This window comes from Cyrtonyx montezumae, unplaced genomic scaffold (assembly GCF_038088225.1).
Source record: "Cyrtonyx montezumae isolate F1298 unplaced genomic scaffold, pur_monq_1.0 scaffold_24, whole genome shotgun sequence".
Taxonomy (NCBI): Eukaryota; Metazoa; Chordata; class Aves; order Galliformes; family Odontophoridae; genus Cyrtonyx; species Cyrtonyx montezumae.
The window spans coordinates 8,593,067-8,617,170 of record NW_027071981.1 but is presented as its reverse complement, the minus strand read 5'-3'; the positions used below and the strand labels follow the sequence as shown (position 1 = coordinate 8,617,170).

General features: G+C 39.6%; 1 protein-coding gene across 1 annotated transcript in view; it reads left to right on the top strand.

The window, feature by feature from the left end:
* Window positions 1-24,104, top strand: part of ALK (ALK receptor tyrosine kinase) — a 272,781-nt gene that overhangs the window by 57,011 nt on the left and 191,666 nt on the right. Inside the window, exons 2-3 of the mRNA XM_065739616.1 lie at window positions 10,148-10,267; window positions 20,283-20,447. Of these exons, the coding sequence (XP_065595688.1) occupies window positions 10,148-10,267; window positions 20,283-20,447 (285 nt within the window). The remainder of the gene's footprint in view (window positions 1-10,147; window positions 10,268-20,282; window positions 20,448-24,104) is intronic.

Below are 24,104 nucleotides of genomic sequence, written 5' to 3'. Positions count from 1 at the left end.
CAGAGCTTGTTGCTGAAGGTTCTGTTAGCTCAAAACATTCAGCTTATCAATTTCCACAGCAGGCTTGTAGTGCAGATCTGTACACTCATCCTTATCCAGATGAGGAAAACAATATATAGACTGCAAATTGTTGTACAGCATTTGGGGTGGCAATGAAAAAGTGGCAGGAGGTGAGTGCTGCTGCCTCAGCCTTTTCTGTCCTTCTCGCTCTTAATTTGCCACTCTTCTCAGCAGCCCTAAAATCACCTTTAAAGCAACTGCCAGAAATACATTGACTCTAAGTCGTGCGTGCAGATAAAACATTCCGCGCTCAGAAAATAATGGTGAAAAAAAAAAAGAATAAAAAGGCCCTGATGTTGAATCAGCTCATTGAAGGCAGCTGGCAATGATTCCTCCTTGATTATTGCTTAAGGACCATTATTTGCAAGCACCTTATCCCAGGGGGACTTTTTTTGGGAAAAAGCCACAGGAGGAAGCCTTCTTAACGAGGTGTCATCTGTCATGACAAGCTGCCTGTCCTGATGAGTCTCGTGCTGAGACCACGTTATGATGACTGATGAGGCCATCCAAAGCAGTTAACTCGGCCGTTTGTAATCATTTCTCTCACAGGCTTTTTGGTAATCGCTTTGGGAAGTTCTTTTTGAACAGTGCAGGATCTGGGGGGGAAAGCAGTGCGGCTGTTTTGCTTTTGACAGGAGAGGATTTAGACAGATGTAAACTTGGGGGAAAATGAAAAACAAAAGATCTGCATAACATTTCTTGCCATCCTTCTGGATATTCACACCGATACTCCATTTTGGTTTGGTTTTGTGCAGGTGCCTTTCTACGTGCTCGCTCTGTTCCATGTGTACAGAATGTCTCTTTCACAAGGCAGAGCAAAGCCATCTGGCAGAGCCAGGGCTGGACTGGAAGAAGTGGGGACCTCTGGGAAGAGGGAAACGGTTTTCTAATCTTAACTACCGATTTGCACTGTGAATTTGGGCAGGGCATTTAATCCTATGGTTTCCTAGTACTCTTACAAAAAAAAAAAAGGAAAAAAGTACACAATTCTGTAACAAATCAGGTTGATTTTTTTTCTCTCTGTGGTTCATATCCATTCACTCCTAGCTGTTACAGGGCTCCTTATGTTTTAGCAAAGGGACAGTTCTTCAACCCTGCCCTTCTCCCCAGCTTTCCTACAGCCAGGGATGGCTGTAGAGGTATCTTGGGAAATGAAGCTGAGAAAACAGAAAGCTCTTTTTGTTGCTCCTCTCCATACCAGAAGCCAAATAGAAGGGCAGGTAGGACTTCACAGCAGTGCATCCTGCACCAGCAAAAGCATATCAGTATCTTAAAATGTGTGTGATGCTGCCTTTTTTCTCATCACCTGGGACTTGGGCTGGAGCACAAGTTTTTATGTCATGTGACTGAACCTTTCTGGTGTTGTCTGGTAGAGGACAGTACTAATTGTTGCATCAGCTGCTTTACAGCACTGCTCACCTTTTTATGTGAGTGATGAGGGTTAGTTAACTTCTAGGCTCTTTGGAAAACAGTTATAGAGTGTAAAATTGTGCCACAATGGAGGGTAAATAATAAATAAATCAATTAGGGATAAGGCTTCTCATTTTTCTTTTGCAGCTGAAAAAACAAAATGACAAGTGATTTTTCCCTTTTACAGCTTCTACTTATAGTCAATTCAGAGATGTCTCTCTGGGTGAACATAGTTTCTCATGCCTCACTCAAGTGTTTTATGGCACTTGCAAAACTTTCTTGAGAAACGTTTTTGCATCTAAATACCCCACAGTTGTAACCAGAGATGATGTCCTTTACCTTAAGCAGAATTAAATGTTGCAGTGAAAATAGGCAATATAAGCGCATTAGCATCTTTTCCAGTAATGGGAATATGAACTAATTTTTATTGTTACTGCTCAGACAGCTGGACTTTAGATTGAAATAGTCATCACCCTCTTTTGGTATTTCTAGAAACAATGCAGCTTGTCTACAGTTAACAAATGTCTAGTATTTTCTCTAGTACAGAAACACCCCACATGCTTGTTGCTATTCCGTAAGACTACATCTCTAAAGAAATGTCCCAGGCAGCGAGTACGTTGGACTTAGTCATACAAATGGCAGGACATTCACTACTGTCACTGACTCACAGTTTGTGTCTGTTGTATGTACGTATGGCTTCATATAATTCCAGTGTTAACTTTGTTTTATATAGCAGGCATATTCTAAACACTTCAAAAATACTAGCTTTGGACTGCAAGGTTTCAGAACTGGGTGCTTTAAAACTGGGCAAAGCCTCTCATTTTCCAGTAACCTTACTTAAGTTGTTCCCTCTGTCTGTGTGGTGCAGTGGAGCCCCAGTTTCTATGTAAGACATCACTTAGTGTTTCAGGCTCTTTTGCATGAGAAATCTCCAGTTCACATCTGAAGCTCCTGTATTTTATTTGCTTTGTGAAGGGTGAGGATGTCTAAAACAGCCCCTGTGTTTATATATCTAAATGTGGGACCATTATTGAACCTTCTACCAACATTATCTATTTCATGTGCAACAAAAAAGGATTTACTTTCTTTCATTGAAGCGATGGGAGTAATAATGATAGTAACAAGGGAAAAATAATGCTGACTTATGCCTTTGCTTTTGCTTTCTTCTCAATAGCCATCATTTAGTGACCAGCATTTGCAGTTGTGATTATTGAGTGGTTCCAGCAATGGAACAAGGTTGGCTTGCTTCTGGGGTGGACTTTTGCCAGGTGTTGCAGGCATTACCATGCTGTTGGAAGTAGGATGAGCACATGCCTCAGAAGCTTTTCTCACAGAGCTCTGCAAAATGAAGGGGTATATGTAATACTATTATGGGATACAGCAGCGTGAGTTTCTGAGGAAATCTGAATGTATCAGCTGGAAAAAAATAAAAGTACCTCACCAATTAACTCAGGTTTTATTGGAACCTTCTGGTATGTTTTCATTCTTTATTAGAATGAACTCTCTTCCTATCATTCCTTCCATCAGGTATGAAATTGCTGTGTGAACCTACCTTTTTTTCCTCCCCTCCCATCCATGCTCTGGAGAAGAGTGAGTCTTAAATGCTCAGATTGTAGATGGATTAGAATTGGAAGGGGGCATTCAAGTTGAGGTGACAGTGGCTTTGAAGAGTAATTTGGGATATTCTTTCTGTTTTAATGTACATTCAGCATAGTATGAAAGAGGATTTTACGTGTATGTAGAGCAGGAGGTTGCTGCTGGGTTTGTTTGTCTTTTCCCTTAATCTGACTACTTAAAATGATGCAGGAAGAAGTGTACACATCTGATGAGAGTCTCCAGCTGGGTGTATGTGTTAAATATGAAGGTAGCTATGCATAAATCAGAGGTAAGGGCACTATATGGTTTGAAGTCAGAATGTGTAATGAATTATTGAAATTCTGTCAAGACAACCACTATTTTTTTCATTTGAAAGCCTGGCCCCTGTACTTTTTAGAGGTTTTAGAATAAGGGAAAGCGCATGTCGAGGAGTATTCCAAACTGTGCAGGTAGATGGCTATTGAGAATACATGGGATCAGGACCATAGCTGTGATAGATGAGAACCATACTGGTTTAAGTAAGCCATGGCTCTCAAGTCCTGTGAATGAACAACGCAGTATCAAGGAGCCCCAGGCTAGGCCAGCAAGTGCTGGGAGAGCTCACAGTGACAACCAGTGGAGGAAATCTCCTGTGTTGGGACATGTGGACCAAACATTAATACTACCTTTCAGTTGTTTTTTTGGTGGGTGTTGGTTTTTTGTTTGTTTGTTTAAGCTACAGTAGGTAAATACCTCAGAGAACAGCAGGAAGATCACTTTATATGTACAGTAAATAAGTCAGACCACCTGCAGTCTTTAGTGCATCTGCACTTCTGCAGAAAGGTTACTAGTTCCACAGACTTCAACTTATGCTTTCCTGATGTCTGCAGTGTCTGGAGGTCTTTCTGTGCCACAGGAAACAGTTGCATGTAATAGCTTCTGGATTTCAGTGCCCACCTGGTCAGGAATACCAGTTATCAGCACAAATATTGCCCTGTGTTTAAATACTGCAGCCCTAGAAAGCTGTCGTCCTAAAATATCTAAAAGTGATACCACACACCAGTGTCCAAACATTTAGAGTATATATCTGTACGTGGGCTCTGCTGCTAAAGGGCTTTTCCCATTTGATTATGAAAGCGGCAGGAAAAATCTTATGTTGCCCTCAGTGATGCTTAATTGTGCATAATTATTAAGGAAATATCAGTATACTGTTGCATTTTGTTTTTTAAAGGTTCATTGTACACTCTCAGATGAGTAACAACCTTAAGCCATTCCAAGTCTGGCCTGTAATTGAGACCCTGAGCTCTTTATCAGTGATTCATTGCCCTTTTGTGGTGTATTAGTGAGGAGGTCTTCAGAAGCTGCAGTGCACTCGAGATGCAATACTATGCTCTAGATGGCAGTATATTTTTAAACTACATTAGTTGAGATGTGTGGAGTATAAGCTTGGTCATTGTAATTGTTTTTGATGCGCTTTGTGTGCCACTGTCCTTCAGAGCAAAGACTAAAATCTTTTTAGATTTTGTGATACACATAAAAGTGCTAAGAAGGATTTACAGAAATCAGCAAAGAAACCAAAATTCTTAGTTTCACCTACATTTTTTCAGGAAAACCAATTTTTTCCCTGTCGTGAGCACTGACACATGATATTTTGATGCTATTTCCCTGTCACAGTGTCTTTATAGAATCGTATTTTGGGTGTTTTGTGCTCTTCATCCAGAGTCAGAATCTGCTGGGCAGCCACATCTCCCGGAGTTGGTACAGACTCTCCTGGAATCAAGGAGTGTCCATGCAATATGGCAGTTAAAGGGACTGTCTGGCTCGTAGAAGGGATTGAGGCCGTGAAACACTTGTCTTCTCATTCAGTCAATTTTGGGATGTTTTCTTCTTCTATTAAAATGTGCTATTTCCTGTGAAAAGAAAATCTAACAGAAAGGAGTTATCAGAAAATTTTAAATAAGCCTTACATAGGCAAAGAGGGGAAAAAAAAGTCACAGCCAGAATGATAACACAGCTTTTGCATTAAACACAGCTTTTAAATACAGTCTTATTTGTGACACACGCTCCGCATGCAGGAAGTGCATGCTTTTCCCAAGTTCACTCATCAAGCACTGCCTGTCAGTGCAGTTGATCACTTCTGTGGCTCACGCGGTGCGTCTGACTGAGCTCAGTGTCCCCACAGAGCAGTACAGCCTGCTGAATGCAAATTTCTCCTCCACAGCCTTCCAGAACGCGTTTGGTGACACACATACTATCGTTTATTTGTTCTCATCAGGCTTTCCATGTGGCATAAAATCGTTGCAACATAATGCATTATTAAATATATTTTCCAACTGAAAAAGATAAACTTGACAGACTGTCAGTGAACATTTTCTTACCTTAGAGGAGGTTTGTAAAAATAAACCCTGGCGTACATCCGCCCATTAGTGTAAGCAGAGCTCAGCAGCCATTCAGAGCAGTAAGCTGTGAGCAAAGGGGCTGCCCTTTGCCTCATTCTCTACCTTAACTGGAGACAGAATTTGACTTTTGCTTCTGAGTGTCATTTAGATAACAGCATTTATGAACGCAGCGGAGTCCGTGGGTCCTTCACAAAGTGTTTACTTCAGTTATTTATTGGCTTTGATGCTGCTTGACTGCCTTGATATTGAAAAGTGCTCTTTGCGCTTTCACAAATGATGCGATTTGTGAATGGTAAGAGGGAAAACCATGAGAGTTCCTGAGAGGCGGTATGAGCATTTGTTAGTGTGATCGTGAGGACTGATTGTGAGTTTGTGAGATTACAGAGAATTCTCAGGCAATCCCCCTTGCTGAATCCCTTTCCCCCCACAGTTTGGAAACTGGTGGTTTTTTGGAGCCTGGAGCTCAGGAATCCTTCAGCAAGGTCCCCTGGGGGTGTGTGCTTACAGCTGTACAGAGCCTGAAAATCCTACACTACACAGCCTGAAAATCCTGCTGGTCTTAGGCAAGGCTTCAGAAATGACCAGGATCCTGAGAGCTCCATCCCAAGATGGAGATGTTAGCTCCAGGACCTCACAGGCTTGGAGCTGCCTCTTCTTAGGGTGTCTTAGGGGTTCATAGAGAGATCTCTCCAGACCTCCAATACTTTCTACACCTGGGGCAACCAGCTGTCCCACTAATCTATTGTTTGTATTAATGAAATGGAGGGGGCTTGGTCTTGAGTAGAATTGCATGCCTCCCCTTCCTGCCTTTTTTTTTAATTGGGGATATTACTATGTCATATCCTTTCTGTGGAAAATTTCTACTTTTAATGCAGAAATATCAGACTTTCCCAGAGACTGGAAAATCTGGATTTTAATGGAGGATGTTTTTAAGCATGTGACTGTAAGATTTACTAGGAATTGTAAGTCTGAACCTCAGATTCACAAATAGTAATAAGAACCTGCAAATCTAGATACAAACATAGCTGCGCACTCGCCAAGCGTGAAGATATTGGTTCTCAATATGTTTTTCTTGGAAACAGCTTTCCATCCTGTTTTGCTTCTACAATGCAACTTTGATGAGGCCTAGCTTTGAGAAACTGGGACTAATGCAGCACAGCGGCGTGAGAAAGCTTTTCCACAAGGCGATATCCAAAGGCAGCAGTCAGCGAAGGACTGGTGCTAAAATATTCTGAAACATGAAGGTGCACTTTCTAGATAAAGATAGCAGAGATGTTTTGATTAAAAATTCCATTCCATTTCTGCACTACACAGAACTTCAGAGAACTGCGTATGTTAATTACTGGGTATACTCCTGCCTTCGTCCAGAAAAGATGAAAAAGGAAGGAATCCAGTTTATTTTAAAAGGACCCAGGTAGAAGGCTTTTCTTGTGCACCCATTTTTCTGTGAACATGCAAGCTTATTCTACTAAAGAGACATTTTTCATTAAAATAATACATAAATATTTTATTTAATAAATTTATGGCTGGGAGGATTGACTTCAGTACATATGAAACTTTTTCTTTTTTAAACCAAAATCTTGTCGAGCAGAACGAATTTCACCTCTCCTAAGGAAACTTCTTTGCACAAGTTTAAAAACAGAAATGTCAAATGTTCTCTTCAGGTGCATGTTTCTAGCTGTGATTGAGTGCCTTGGGTCAGAATTTGGCCCTGGATATTCCTTTAGGCAGGAATATCAAAGAAACATCTGTTATACCTTGCCAAATGTCTGGCTACTAAAAATTGGGCTGTCAGCTTTTAGTTGCTAATCCATTTATTCTTTTTTAAAGGTTAGGGTTACTGTTGACAAGTGATAGAGCACCATGGCATGGACGACCAGCATGGGAGGTTAGCATATTTAAAAAGTCATTTTTGGTTTCAATATTAATTGTGTTGGAGAAGGGAAGAATCCTTTATCTGTTGAAATGACTACAGTGTAATCAAGGTTTGCATTACCCTTGCTGCACAAGGAGCATTTGTTTAGCTGATATACAGGTCTTCTGTAATTACCTTTCTGATCATAAAATGCCCTGGAGATGGAAGAAGAGAGGTCTTTCCTTTTCCTAACCTATAGCTCACTCTGAAATCGAATAATTCCTCACTGTGAAGAGTAGCCTCTTGGCTACACAGAACCTTTTTACACAGCATCTTTCCCTGAAGATAACTTAATTGGGAAGGATTCATAACTTCTGATACAATCTCCTTGTCTTCAAGTTCGGCCCAATAGTGCAACCAAATTATCTGAGATGAAGTTACAAGATTAATCCTATGGAGTATGGGGGGGGGGAAGAAAAGAGAGTTATTAGGTTTAAATGAATTGTGCTAAATCCGTTCTGTTATTTAAGAAGAAAAAGAGAGAAAGTTTCAATTCTTTATGCTATCTTTTTTGCACCTCTTGCTTCTGATTGAGAAGTTCATGTGTCAGTACTACCTTCTCAGATGTTCAACTTTATCTCAGTGTACTGTATAAATTGGTGACAGCGTGAACACATAACTGAGGCTGAATGTAGATTATGAAGAGTGAGATGCATTAGAATTGTCTGAGGCATATTTCTGAAAGTGCCAGGGGACTTGGGGATCCCTTGACACTTGTGGTACTAAATCCTAGCTAAAGTTGATCAGGATACTAGGTGTGATGTAATTCTGAGTGTTGTGGCTACTGCATTAGGGAATGTAACTGTGTGACCTCCCTTCGGATTGTTTTTCCTTGGGAATGGGTAGGCTTTCAGGTCTGTGTCAAGTTCTGACAGAATTCAGAAGCCAAGAGTTATCACTTTATCAGTACTCCGGAAGACATCTACACTTGTTTGACTCCTGCATGGCTAAGGAGGCCTCGAAGTTGTTGTTTTGCAAAGTTTTTAAATCTTTCCTCGTTTTGGAGGGTCACTGGATGCAGATACTATATAATGGGTACTGATATTGGTCAGACATCTCCTATCAAGGAAAACACATAATAATATGTCGATTTTAAAACCAGGTTATTACAAATGTTCAATCTTCATGGATTTTTTTTTATTGTATTATTTTATATCAGCATCAAAGTTAAGCACATTTGTAGGAACAAATCTGTTTTAGTGACAACTATATTCACTGTAATGAAATCCAACATTATTTGCCACATCCATATATATCGGCCTATATCAGGGGCCACTGAAAGAGGGGTAAGCTATGACTTCACATTAAGGAAGGAGAATCCAATGTAGAGGTTACATCCTTGTTACTTTGTTGTTCTCAGCTGAAGACAGGCTCTAGATTTCTTACCTACCCTTATAAGTAACTGCCATGAATTTCTTTCTCCTATATTCCAGCCAACAGCAGGGGAAACCAACTTACTGTACTGTAACTTAGTTAAATCTGGTCTCTGTGCTGAGCCATTAGGGATGTTAATTTTTTGCTTCTTCAGAATGACTTACAAAACAACGTGAAATCCATTCTTATCGTGAAGATTGTTGCTTAAAGCAATGAGCAAGAGTCACAGTGCTCATATAAAAAGTTATTTTTCTGTTCTTTTTGCTGCCATTGCTCAGTGACAGGACTCCTGTAAATGAGATTGCACTGAGAATGAGGTAGGGCTCAGTTAACACTTGGAATTTTCATCTTTTTCCTCAGTATAGGAGGCAAGTGACACTAAGGAGAACTTCAGTAGAATTAAAACAATGTTTTCGCCAAGGCTTCAGTCGTTTACCTTGCTTACTGTTATTCACTTAAATATTGATGGGGTTTTTTTATCTGTTATTGTTTGTTGAAGAATTGTCCTTCTCAGTAGATAATCTGAATTAATTATCACTCAAGGAAGTTAATTCCTTTTGCTACAGAAAGTTTTACCAAACTTCTACTGGGAGATGTTATTGTTTTGTTTTGGTGCTGTTACAGCAAACCTTAGTATTGCACCTGAACTAAAGGAACTGATGCCAGCATCTGTAATATTCTTACTTGACAAGAATATCAGTAGATCAAAAATGCACTTCTTTTTCTTTCTGAACAACAATTTCTTTATGGCTTCACTGAGAAATCACCACACCAGAGGTCTATTTTATTGCATCAAACTTTCCCAGCCCAGCATTGTCTGTAATTCTGCCTGTACTTCTACAAAGTTAAGTCCGGCCTTTCCCCTGAGGTCCTCAAAAAAATGAGAGGAGAATACTGAAGGTCTCATAATCTTGAGAAGAAAACAACTTAAATATTCCCAGAAAAAAACTGTGGTGTAAAATCATATAGAATTCTGTTCACTGACCGCCCGTTCTATTTCAGATTCTTTTGGCACCTCCAGTATTGCTTTGGTTTTGCAGAGGTAGTGCAGTTTTGTACAGATATTCTCCAGTTCTGAGATACATAGGGTTGTTGGACAAAAACTGCCTCTTCCATGCACAGGATTTCTGGATGTTAAGAAAACATTAAGAACAAATAAATCCTGTACAGATTCTAAGTTCTCATTGACCTTTCAGTCCCTCAGTTTAAGTTCATGCTTTTTCTAGGTGATGATACTTCTGTTACATAGGGGAATTTATGTCTCATTTTCCTCTACAAACACAAGTCTTGTGGGAAAAACTGACAGAGCAATTTAATATTGGTGCTCACTGTGTGTAGCCTATAAAGGTGATCTTTGCGTTTAATGTGTGGCATACATAACATTGATATTTATTCTTCTTTTTACTATTAAAAGGTCCGAGCAGTTTGGATCTCCCGACAAGCAGTCCTCCTCTTCCTCCTGGTTTCTCTTCCTGGAACTTGACCTGGATCATGAGAGATACGTCTCCTTTCTTCTCCCATAGAGGAAGACACAGTAAGTACTGTATGTGTTCTTCTTGTGTCTGTAACTAACTGCCTAAGGTTCAATAGCAGAGCAAAACAACGGAAAACAAAGATAAAATATCCATGCTGTCAGCTTCTGAGGACACTGATATGCCTTAATGTCCCTTATCAGCCTCCCCTGGGGCCTTCTATCTCCTTGCCCATCAACCCAGGAGCCCCCACATCCTGAGCTGGACTTGGCCAATTGCCATCCACACAGAGGCACCTGATGACCTGGGCTGCCTCAGCCTGCCCTTCTCCCTCAAAAACAGCTTTCCGAACTGTAACGTTTAAGTGCTCTAACTGAATTCAGAGATGTCAGAAGAGATGCTGCGTGCCAAACTCAGTTTTCCTTACCATCTTCTTTTATAACTTCCATTCTTTCCAAAATTAGGAAAGCTGATTTAATCTGTTTTCTGGTACAACGTATTTCCTGACAAACCACAGCCACGTTCACCACTGAAGTAGTATATGCCTACTATATATCTACTAGCAGTCTATGAGAGGAGTTAAGGTGCTGAGAGGCTAATAAGATTTACTCACCCCAAGTCTGTAATTATCTGCTTGAGGGAAAAGTTTGACCTACCTATATGAAGGAGGACCATATTTCTTCAAATTTATGTTGCAGCCATTTATGTGTGCAATATATATTCTTTCCACTGGCATACAATATCTGCTCTTAGCTGTTGTATCTGCTTGAACGATGAGGACACACCAGTTTCATTTTGGAAGGGGCAGTAGTACAATCTTTTTCCTCCACTTGGCTTTCTTATAAGTTGCAAAAATGATTTTTAATTTATTCTTTATTACTTCTTCCTAAACTCTTTCAGTTTTTCAGAAAGAAAAACCACTCTAAGGGAAAACTTTGTTCTTAAAACCTAAAAGTGTCAATTCTATCTGACAGCATTACATAGAGATAAATGTAATGCATCTAAGCAGAAATTATTTATTATGATTTCATCTGGTTGGACGAGACCAAATTCTACTGTATTTTAATCATCTGTTTTGCAAGGAAAGGCAGGAATTTGTTGATGTGTTACAAAAAATTGGATGAGCAGATTACTCTGCTTTATGTTCTATTTTTTAAAAGTCCCATAACCCTAACTGGTTTGCTTTTTACTGTAGAAAGTACGTTTGTTACCTGCTTTCTTCAGAAGGTGTAATTCAGGACATGTACCTTGAAATTTGTGGGGAATTGTAAAGAGGAGTAAGAGTCATTTGTTTCTTGTTGGGTTTTTTTTCTAACTTTGCAACTTAAGTTTTCCAAAGGTTGGCAGAGCCTTCTCTAAATCAAAGGGGCAGCAGTGGCCCTCAGAATCATGGTTTTCAGATGGGAACACCTCATACCATCGCTACTTCAGGTATGCAGTGTGTGGAGGACTGACAGGTCAATGTGGAACAAAGCATCATCAAGTGTAAGAGAGCAAAACTTCCCTCAATTCCTCTGAACGCATAAAGCCTTTAGGCACCTATTAGTAGATTTTCCAGAGATCTAGATTTTTGCCTAACAGTGCTATGGGCACAAGAGGGATGTGGACAGTGCCTTTCAGCAGCTGCTCTGCTTCTAAGCAGCTCACTGAAGGTCACACGGGGACTCAGCAATGGAGAAGGCAATGTTAGACAATCCTACCCCTTGGCTAGTAAGCTTGTCCCAGGACTACCCCTGCTTCTGATTAAGTGGCTAATCCAAAATCATACAGTACATCTATGAGCAGAAATAAAACCCAACAGTCCTTTACTCAGAGTGGTTTCTTATTCTGCCAGAAGCTTTCCTCAGTGTTCCCAGTGTGAGAGAGATTACAAAATGAGTGCTCAGTAAAACATCTATTAAAACTTTGTTTGTCTAATCATCTGATGGGACCCATCTAATTAACTGACTGACATTGCTGAAGTGGGAAATGTAAGTTGTCTTAATTACCTTTGTCCTGACTTCCACTACTGGATAAGTTTCTTTGATTGAAAGGCTGTGTAAATTGAAATGTAGAGTCCCTCTTCTTTCACTCAGAATTAAACGTTCTCATGGACAGCAACTAGTAGCTGTGACAGGAACAGTGCTTGATGTTATCTTTGAAACGATGTGCAGCAGTCCCAGAAGATAATCTCTGGCACAACATGATGCTCTGAGGGTGAAGCATTTGCAAGACTTCTTCCTGCCTTGTCTTGATGCTTCTGGATTTGTTTCTATCCAAGCACTGATTAATCATCCACTATCTCAGAGATGCATAAGCCACCTACCTTGCAGAAAGCAAAGACATTAAGAAAACAGTGATTTAGAGACTCCTCTCACCTTTCAGGATAAATTCCCAGCTCATTTGGACTTCATCTGGGTTTTTTTGTTTGTTTGTTTTCTTTTGTTCTTTTAATTTATTTTGCATATGTGGACTTGTAGCATATTAATCTCTCATTTGCAGCACTGATGAAACTCTGTCCTGAGGCTTACATGATTAACTGCACCCAGCAACATTTTATTTCTTGTCCTGGTTGGTCAAATATTTTCTCTTTTGCATCCTTATTGCATAAGAGATTGTCACTCCATGAAAACCTTTGTTTCTCTACCAGGAGTTCCAGGGGACGGTTACCCATTAAGGCCTGGAAGGCTTCATGGCATTAGTCTGCCCTTCTCTGCCCCATCCTCTATACCTGATAGACTCTGACACAAGTATGGTGGCAAATTCAAGAAGTGGGGAAAAAAAAATAAAATCGAAGTTTGCCCCATCTAAATTCTATTTTGAAAGAAGAGCATGTTTCATGTGGACAGCAGGCTTAAGGATAACTCCCTCTTATGTGGAAAGCTGGCAAAGGTTTTAGCTTTTTAACTCTCTTATTACACAGCTGTGCAGTCTGAACATCTCTTTGTCAGATCCACCAGTAGCAGTTGAACTCCCTGTCTGTTCTGAATTAGTTTTGCTCCAAAGACAGAAATACCTCTCTTAGGCTGTGTCAGCACAGCTCTGACTTCATAGCTACTAAATACATAATCCAGAAGATGCCCTCTATTAATAACTTATTAATAATTTCACTCAGCTCTACATCTTCTGAAAAATAATTTGACAGGGTGAGGTTTTATGTTTTCTATTTTTTTGTTTGTTTTTACACTTTTTAATGGAATCTCATGTACGAAGAGATCATGATTTTCTGAGTTGGGTTGGGTAAAGAACCACATCTGACTAATTTTACTGTGAAATAATTTGGGGTCATTTTGTTTGCCTAGATGATGCTCAGCAGCTGTTCACCGAGGTGTTAGATGATTAATTTTTTTCTCTGTTGTATAGAATACAGCTAGCTGAATTTGAGTACTCATGCATGCATTCAAAACACTGTTTCATTCACGTGAGTGGAATACCAGCTAAACACTGCTGACAGGAGATTCAATGAGTCTGATTGTCAAACAAAAGGGAAGATAGTGAGAAAGAGGGTGCCAGCTAGACAAATGCGTGTTGCAGCGTTGTTCCCATGGCTACTTATTCTATAAATCTACATCAAATCAGACTTGTGTGGACATTTTCAGAATGATAAACATATCATGACCTGACATACTTGACTCAGCATGGCATAGTGAGAAGCATGGGCATGAAATAATTGTTACAACAAATTCCACTTTGGAAGGTGAGATAAAGTCAGGAGAAGAATAAGCAGAATAATGCTTTGTCTGGGAGAAAAAATGAATCAGTGCTGTGTTATTGAAGATAACACAAAAGTGATGCACCACCTTAATTCGAACATACCATAACTTTCAAAGGAAACATTTCGCCGTTTTAAAGTATTCTAATATTGTTTTGGGAATATTGGTATAGATATAATAGAGCAAGACTTCAATTAACATCAAATTAATGGGATTGCTTCATATAAAATAACAGATGCTGTGACCCCATATATGTGCATATTAATTCTTGTTTAATGATTAGATTGTCTTTTTGCCATGTTTAATGGTGCTGAAATCCGTGGGGAGGAATATCACAGGCAAAGGAACATCTGCCTCACTAAGCTGAAAGCTTTGCTAAACAAGAACAGGAAGAAAAAATCTTTCTAGGGAGAAAAACCTTCTTTCTTTTAGTTACTCTTCTCCTTATAACTTCTTTTCATCTGCAGATAATATGCAATGACAGTTCAACATTTTTCAGTAATAGGGTAACAGAGTAAGATGACAAATGTCTTTTTCCCCCCGCCTCCCAAGTGTTCATTTTCTCTAGAGATCTCTCAAACTTCATGTAAGAGGTCCCTTGTATGAATTGTCAAACTATGACAGTTCATCCAACTACTGCTTTGTGCCAACTGGAGCATGTTTTCTAACAATCACTGTTAGGACTTCAGTCTCTGGATCAGAACTGGCACTGGAAGTGCACTTTCACTTATTGTCGTTGCTGCTTGCAGGGGACACTTGCTGAACAAATATTTATCATGTGGAGGATGAGCTCTGTTGTTTTTACTGCGGGAGGAATGAAAATGAGAGCTGTTGTTGGTTGTGCTACTACCCACACCCCTTCCTTGCTCCTCAATCTGGAGCTGTCTTGAAAGATTGCTTATAATTGCTTGATAAAGGAGTCCTGGCCCTCTTCTTTGTAGCTTGATTTCCACCAAAGAAAGCAGCTGTCAAAGATATTGGTGATTCAGTCCCTGATGCACACTGAGGAACTAGGTGGATATAAAGTATATGCTGTCATTTTGAAGATTCTCTTAACTAATAAACGAATGGTTGCATTGTTGTCATTTTCTCTAAGATGTTTTCTCTAAGATGTGGCCTGTGTAGCTGTGGTTTCCCCCTACCGAGGGGGGGAGATAATTTAAAAGCATCCAGCACTAGGAGAGTACTGCTTTCTCTGAGGAGGAAAGAAGTGTGCCCCATGCTTGCCTGAGAAGCTTGAGTATTAATATCTCAAGTTCTTTTCTCAGTAGTTGGTGCTATATATCTGCAGAACAAGTGACATTGTGTGTCCTGCTGGGCATTGCTCCAATAAAATTTTATTTTTTTCAGAACACAGTCATAATATTAATAGCACCTCCTGAGGGAAACCTAGGTTTTTCTCTTTCAGTGTGGGTAAGCAGTGCTGTTGGAGCTGGCTGGGACACATTCTTGCCATACTCTGCTCTGAAAGCAAGCCTGCTGTGTGGCTGCACCCTGACTGCATGGGTCACCAGTTTGCATCCACCTGAATTGAGCACTGTAAGGGAATGGAGCAGAATGGTCAATAAATTCAAGGTCAAGAAATGTACATGAAGATCTGCTGGCATGGAGGAAGGTTGCAGAGCAATAAGCTAACTGGTGCTAAGTACTTTTAAATTAAAACAAGGTCCCTCTTGCAGGTGGCTGAGATTCAGTGAGTGAGAGGAATTTTAAAGCTGCACAGGATGGAGCTGTACCATGGGGCTTCTCAATTTTTTCTCCAGCTTTTCACCTCACTTTCCAAAAACCACTTCTTGCCTTTGATCATCTTCAGTGCAGCACCAAGGTTGGGCAGTTACTGTCAGTGCAGGTAACTGCTAGGGGTGGTTAAGGCCTCAGGTGCCCACAACACCAGGCAGCCTGTTCTTCCAGTGCCTCACCACCCTCACTGTAAAAGACTTCCTTTATATCAAAATACTTCCTTTATATCCAACCTAAATCTACCCTCTTGGAGCCTGAAGCCATTTCCCTGCTAAAGAATTTGTTCCCTGCTTTCCTGTAGCTCCCCTTTAGATACTGACCCATAGAGTCACCCTGGACCCTGTGGGCTTCCTTGCATCACCATATCACACCTGTACCTCTGTACTGGTGGATAGAAATGGTCTGATGGGGAAATCGAAACTAGATTGAATGCCTTTTGCTCTTTTCTACTCAGAGGGAATGGTAAAGGCTTAAGGAACTGGCTTTGTCCCTAGGATTAATAACTGGAAAATCAATTTGTCATTTCCTTGTCATAAATTAAAAGCTTATAGTCATCATAACATGAGTATAATAGAGGTTAGTGAGTATTGATGGAGGTCTCAAAACTCCCTCAGCAGAGCACATCTCTACTATACAATTTAAATTATGTCTCCTCCACAAGGAATATCTGTCAATATTTGTATAAAGAGACATTCCTTGCAAGAATATTTTATCCATTTCTATGCTGCTGGTGCTGTGATTGTTGGTGTTGGATGAAGTGTGCCCAGAACAGTTCTGGTCCCATTTTGATCAGTGTAAGTGACCTCTACATTGTGCACTTGTATCTGTAGGTGTGGCATAAATTAGCTGTGTTTAAGCTGATTACTTGGCAGTTAGGATATACACCTTTGAGCATGTCCTTTTGAGAACAGAGCAGCTCTCTCTCTTATCCCTCTTAGTGAGGTAAGAAAGCAGACACCCTGGCTCAAAGGGGTGATCAGCTGAGAGTAAAGGAGAGTGATGTGTGAGACTGAGAAGCCTGGGGGCAAAAAGGACACGTAAAACTAGAAAGGAGAAGTCTATGTGGAAAGTACTTGAAGGTAAATTTTGGTGTTTGCATGAGGACTTGGTTTAAAAAAGGTAAATTTAGTCTGTTACTGAGCAGCTAAAGAAAGAGCAATCAGAATAGTTTCTTGAAAAGTACAGGCAGTATATATTTCTCTTGAAAAGTATTTTTATCCTTAGTAAGCCATGCTTCTTTGATGCATGCTTACACAAAGGAATTAAGATGATCCAATGAGTGAATGATTCGTAATTTGACCTCCAGTAATGTAGGATATTTTGGAAAATTGCTTATGCTGCTGTTTTAAGTCACTTGTTTATCAGAAAACTCCTGTCCATGTAATTAAAAGAGATGTAGTTGCCAGATATTTTGGTTGCTTGTGCCCATATTATTGCAGATAGCTACTCTGATTAACATAAACTGAATTACAAGACTCTTAAAATCATCAGACGTGCACAGATTCCTCTGTCTTTTCAGTTAGACAGTAGATTAATGTATTTTTCGTACTATGGTCGATGCCCTGCATCATCTTGTATACCAGAAATTAAAGTAATTTATGTCTGCAACCTTTCTTAAGCTGCTGTTTACCTTGATTTGATTATAAACACCGTGCTTTGTTTCCTCTTTAAGAGTGTAACACTGATAGGCTTCAATAAGTTAAACTGTTAAGCAGCTACTACACCAAGAGCAGCTAATTAGTGGAAAAACATATCACATAATGCTTTTTTTTGTATATGAAATGTACTACTACACACTACTATACACTACAGAGTAGGACATTATATGAGGTGGAAAGCCTAATGGTGGGAAGTTAACGTTAGGCTGGGAAGACTGAATTCTGTTTGCATAGACTTTTGCTGTGTTGCATCAGATAACGATGACAAAGAAATGCTTTTTGTGCTGAGCAGGACGATGGGACTGAAAGTTTGGTCTGATATGAGACTAATTTCAATAAGAGCTTATGAACAGAACAAACACTCTGTTGATGTAGGGAAGGGAAGACTATCGAGTTCTTCAAAAGATACAAGTATGTTTTCATTAAATAGAGTGTGCTGTTCAGGTGTACAAACCAAGCAGCTTCCTCTTCTATGAAAGAATAACCCGCTTTAAAGGCCATTCAGCTAGACCACAAGTGGGTGAGCTTAGAGGTCCCTTGCAACCCAAGGCGTTCTGTGGCTCAACAGATAATAGATGTTTTCTGTAACACATAGCTTGGTGTTTCATTGCTCTTTTGCCCATTTGGACTTTGGTGCAAAGTTTAATAGGGACTTATCACTTTGTAGATTTAAAACAAATGTTAGTTTTGTTTTTCTTTTCATAAAGAACAACCAAGAGATGAGATATAAAAGTTGTCTGCAGTTTGGGTACAGTATTATGGTAGCAAACTGTATAGCATGAATGTATCCACTGCTCTCTGCTGCTTAAACTGAAGTATGCTTCATGTGTTGTGAAATTTATATGGATAAGAGGGAGTCCTAAAGAGAGTAGCAAAACATGCATACACCCTATGTATTAATTCCTTACACTGGAGGGTTTCCATGATGTTCTGAAGCAGTGAAAATGCTGAGTGAGTGTAAAACAGCTGTGTGCAGTGCAGTGACTGATGAGGAGCACCTAGGTGCTGCTGACCCAACTCAGATGTGAGATCTGAGTGCAGGAATGTCAGCAACCACTGCTCAGGTTGGTACCTGAGCACCTCAGGTGGGAGGTGGCAGGGCAAAAGGGGACAAAATGCATATATCCAACAGCTAGGGGCTGCTCTAGAGCAGTTTGCACTGGTGAAGTGCATTTATACTGCTGGATCCAGGAGGCAAAATGACGAGTGCTCATCTCAGAACAGCAGCTGGATTATGATGCTTTCACCTGACCAGAGCTGCTGAAGGGGGAGGCTGCAGTGCAGACTCTCTGGGAGTGGTCAGTTCTGGGGCCCTCAGCACCAGAAAAACATTGAGCTGTTGGAGTGGCTCCAGAGGAAGCCATGAAAGGGTTATGACACCTCTCCTATGAAGAAAGTCTAAGGGAGCTAGGCTTGTTTAGCTTGGAGAGAAGAAGGTTCAGGGGAGACCTTATTAGTGTTCTTGAGGGAAGCTTATAAACAGGAGGGAGACTGACGTATTACGTTGTCCTGATAGTGACAGGAAAAGGATTTAAACCAGAAGAGGGGAGACTTGGGTTAGAGGTTAGGAAGAAATTCTTCCCTCAGAGAGCGGTGAGGCCCTGGCACTGCTGCCCAGAGCCGTGGGTGCCCCATTCCTGGAGGTGCCCAAGGCCACGTTGGATGGGCCCTGGGCAGCTTGAGCTGGTGGGGGGCAGCCCTGCCCATGGCAGGGATTGGGGCTGGTTGGGCTTTAGGGTCCCTTCCAAATCAAACTATTCTGTGATTAAAAAAATCAACTGTAAACTGAAGAAATAGATTTTGCTCCTTCCAGTTTGCTATTAAAAAGATGAATTAGCTGGAAAAAATATATTGAGGGCAATGGTATTAACCTCCAGATTACAAGATGTTGTATCACCAGGAGAATAGCCTGAAGCACAAAAATGTGTGCACACAAAGAAGAAATCGGATGTTTAATAGAGGATGTAATTAAAGTTTTAAAATATTAGTTAACTTGACTAATGTGGATTCAGATTATTTGTTCTAGTTCTGCAGTAGATATTGTAGAGTACTCAAAAGAGGAACTGGAAGAATATATACATATAATACATATATGTGTGTGTGTGTATGTATACTACTTTTAGAAATTATTTTTCAGAAACATTGAGCTCAGAAATAGTTCCTTTTGGTTACTGAACGTCATGTTTAGTGCTGACAGGAAAAGAAAAAGTAGACTGGTCATTCTAGGAAATTCAGCAATCTTGTCAACTAAAAGCATTCAAAATTCAGGTTATCAATACGTGTTGTGTTGAGCAACTTGTATTATGGTTTGACAGTAGAGTGGACATGAGGAAATGATTCATAGCTACAGCAACAGGATAATTTTTTTCTAAAAGAGAAACATCTCTGAAATAAACGTCTGTAGGAGACAGACGCTGGCTGTACTGCCTGGAGGCTGAAGTTTGCAGCAGCAGATAAAGCTCCTGATGCTACACAGAAGCTCTACAAACCCAGGGCAGGGAGTCAGAAAAGTGGTTCTCATGGTAAAGTCCCTGCAATTCCTGTTCTGTCCCATGTGCCTAGTGTGTATGACTTGCTTTGCCAAGTCATGTGCTCAATGAATTGGAACATGACTGTAAACCATGTTCGTAGCCTTTGCACTGCAATGGCCTTGTATGAATTTAAACAGACATTCTGGGAGTGATTGTCTTTTTTTTTTTTTTAATCAGTAAACTATTTCCCATCAACCTAGGTGATGCTCACCCCTGCTTTATCCCATACTGCCCTTCTCATCTGTTCACAAAGAGAGTTCCTGGCTTTTGGACCTTTCTCTTCATCTGCTAATGGATCTCTCAGTATGGTCCATTTCAAACATATTGCCTATCTCTATGGACTTTTCCTCTAGCTACTCATTATAAAAAAAATAATGCATGTGTACTTACCTTCCAGCACAGAGGTAACTTAATTTAATAAACCTGATATGTTCTGTGTCTGCTTTCTTTTTCCAGTATTTGATTGTGATTTTGAGTCTCCCTGTGAGCTGGAATATTCCCTTTCCTCAAAAGATTGGGAAAACCCCAACAAAGCCTGGCTGAGAGTGAGCGCAGAGGATATCACACAGCTGAGCATCCCAGACGGACCAGAGAGAGATCATTCTGAGAATACACCAAGAGGTAAGGAGAAATACAGCTGTGTCATACATGTTTCCATTGTGGTGGTTGATTTAAGAAAGTAAAGTAACAACAACAAAAAAGCTACTAAACCAACCAGCCAAACATGTCCTCTTAAAGTGCTTTCAGCAGCTATAATTCTTTTGCTGCAGCAGACAATGAGTTCAAACAGTGTGAAAAACATATGCAGTGTGATAAACAAAGGCAGTCACGTTGTGTATGAAGTATCTGCTTTTGTCTGCATGATATATAAGGGAAGTAGAATATCAAACATTGTATTATGTAGAGGTTGAATCAGGTTGATGTGTGTGCGGCAGACAATATCTAGATGAGAACATCCTATGGTGCCTGTGCTTAAGGTCATCCCGTGGTTGAAAGAGATGAATTACATCACTGAGTCTGGCTTTACCTTTTCTCTAAGTGCTGTTTACTGTCAGCTAATTTGCAAATAGTTGTAGATAATATCTTTGTGTCCAGGGCTTAAGTTCTCTGTTTGGAAGAGAAACTGTTTGAAATAAAAGATAGGTCTTGCCTTTAAAAAAATAAAATGCATATATGTATGCATGTATATATTTATTTATTTGCCTTGATAAGAGTTAGGAAGCATTAAAATAAAGAAACATAACAGATTTTTCTTCTTGGAAGAAAATGTGATTTGTTGGAATTATTTTTCCTGCTTATAATCAAATCCATGAACGGCAGTATAGTTCAGTAAGATTTTGAATTCTAAAAATGTTGTTAGTTGTATCTTTATCCTCCTAGACAAAAATAAATAAATAAATAAATAAAAAAGCAGAAAATTCTTAAGACTTCTGCTGTTAGTAACACCTGCTTGAAACCTCTCCTAGGGCTGGGATGGTGTTGAGAATGGAGCTAGAGTGCAACGGAGGGGGAGCTAGGGCTACAAGCTTTATCCAGGAATATGGGATAGAGAGGTACGGGGAAGGATAACAAAGATTATCGGAGTTATGGAACAGATTCTGTACTAAGAAAAACTTTATTAATTATCTGCAGTGGGAGAACTGAGCTCTTGCACTGAAGAGCAGTTCGGAAGAAGCCATGAAATTAAAAGGGTTAGACATAGAATAAGCAAGAGGAGATATTTTTTAATGTTTATCTAAATAAATTGTGATAATAAGATGCATACATTAATGTTATAGAGGCCAGAAATATGCATAAGATTAAAGAAGGGTTGGATGAGTTCTTGTAGAATATGTTCATTAGTTTGTTTACATCTTTGGACTCAAGAAGCCTCTCTCCCAGAAATCTGCAAGTGAGAGATCCTTTCATTACTAGCCAGCACTAATATGTCTTTTGACTTTGCAGACTTTGTCTGACTGCTTATAACAGTTTTTATATTCAGGCAAACACTAAGGACAAGTTTTGGTGCAGCCTTTGTTCCCATTATTGAATTCTGTTTTCTCATCCCTATCAAGACAGTAGTACTTTTCCATAAAAGCCATATAAATTAATTTCCAAGTTGTCACCACCAATTGTTTGAATGTTGATTCGTCAGCAAACTGAGTCATTTTAGTGGGTTCTGTGGATGGATCATATTTGTACCTTATGCAAATATATTCAAGTCTTCACATCTAAGAGCAGACATACACATAATAAATTTCTTGATACAAAGACACAGGTAACTGAAAGTTCGAGGTAAATCAGAATGTCTGCTGCTGAGCAAGTATTCCCCCTCCCTTTTTTTTATTCTCATGCAAACTGGCTGCAAATGAAATTTAGAAATTAAAACAGGCTTGCTTTGGATTGAAAATAGCAGTTGTTGCTTTCCTGGAATGGCAAAATATGGGGAAAACAGTGAATGATAAATTTCTAATCCCCTGCGAAGGGCCTGGCCAGGTCATTGTGGTGCTGCATGTTGATGATGTGTGCTTCAGTAGAGTTATACATTTGTTTATATTTAGCCTTTTTTTCCCCCTAATGTCTAGTATCCATTAAAACAGAGAAAGGGAAGACTGCTGGCTAGCCTTGTAGCTCATAAACAAAGCTATTGTTGGTTGCTGTGTTACAATAGGCTGCTGAACTGAAATTCTATTTCTAAATCCATAGGTTATGTGGGATTTTTGTTGATGGAGCTTTTTTATCCTCTTCCTTTCTCAGTCTGAAATATGGGCGTAAGTTTGTATTCTACTCTTTTCTCTCATTCCACATACCCAATGGGATGGTGGAATCCTGGTGGATTTAGGTTTATGAGATGAAGTTTTTGGGATGGGTGGTGGCTTTTTTTTTTTTTGTAATAATCAAGTATGTAGAACATTAGTAATTTTCTCTTGAGACCCTCAATAGAACGAAAGGTCTGCAACTTATAGATGTCTAAAGTCTTTGCATATAAAACCTTGTTTGAAAAATCAACACTTGATGCTAGCATCTCTATTTTAAATCACTTTAATTACAGCTGCTTGGCACTGATAGTTGTGCGGTCTGTTTCATTCTGAAATAATTAAGCACAAGTAATTCCAACCCCTACTGGTTCCTGCAAATTGCACTTCCAATTATCTCAATCTCATTTCATCTCCTTTGCAGACAGTAATGCGCAGAGATAAACAGATAACGTAACTAGCTTTTGAGATGGCTTAGGTTATCCTCATCACTTGGCTATCAAGCCATGTTAAGACATTGATAAGACAAATGTCTTAAGTATGGTTCATTGTGCTTCATATAACTTCAATATAAAAGGTTTGGCAGAAAACCATTAATAGGTATCCTGAAGAGAGAAACTGAAAGGAGTTTTGAGTTATTTTTTGTTTGTTTTGTACTATGCAGCATGGCACAGCTCAGCCTGTAGGAATCACAACAAATCATCTTGAACAACATCTGAGCTCTATGCTTACTTGACATGTTCACTGTATATTGTCACACAAATCACTGATCCCCTGAATATGGATGGATTGTGAGGTGGCAAAGTTAAATATTAAATCTTTGAGAGCTGGGAAGTGGTCTGGTTTGCAAAGAATTGAAAAGGAGTGTTTAACCAGACAGTTGTGGAAGGTGAAATTTAATGTAGATTATTTGAATTGAAGTGGTGGGATAAACAGTCTGATTTTGCCATGCAGAAGAGTAGATTCTGATGTAGTTGCAATTAGTCAAGCTGATTTTGGGGTAAGAATAAACCTGTGACTGCTAATGAGTTAGTTCTCACAAAGTAAATGTCATGTTGAAATTTATTGGGAAGGGAGTAGAAAATAGAAAGTAATAGACTCGTATAAATGCGTGGGTCACTTGTATTTAGAATAAATCATTCTTTTCTGGTTCCCATTTATCAAAATGTAGTTCATCACATCTGGGAAAGTTAAAAGAATGAAAACGAGGATGATGTGAAGTATGTAGTGGCTCTCTTTTAGGAGCACTTAAATTGACTAGTGCTACTCTGCTTTAAGAGATACTGAAAGGAGTACGTGACAAAGATTTATAAAAGCTTGGGCTTTTATAAAATCTTTATGAAAGATTTAGAGAGGTTTAAAATCTACAAAAACCTTCACAAAACACAGAAACAATGAGTACAGGAGGAATATTCCTTCTTTCTTCTAAAAGAGAATGGAACAGCATCAGATAAAATTAGATGTCAGGTTCAAAACAAAACCAAATGAGATCCTTCAGTGTGTAAGAGTCATGAACCATCCTACCCTAGTGTAGAACCATGGA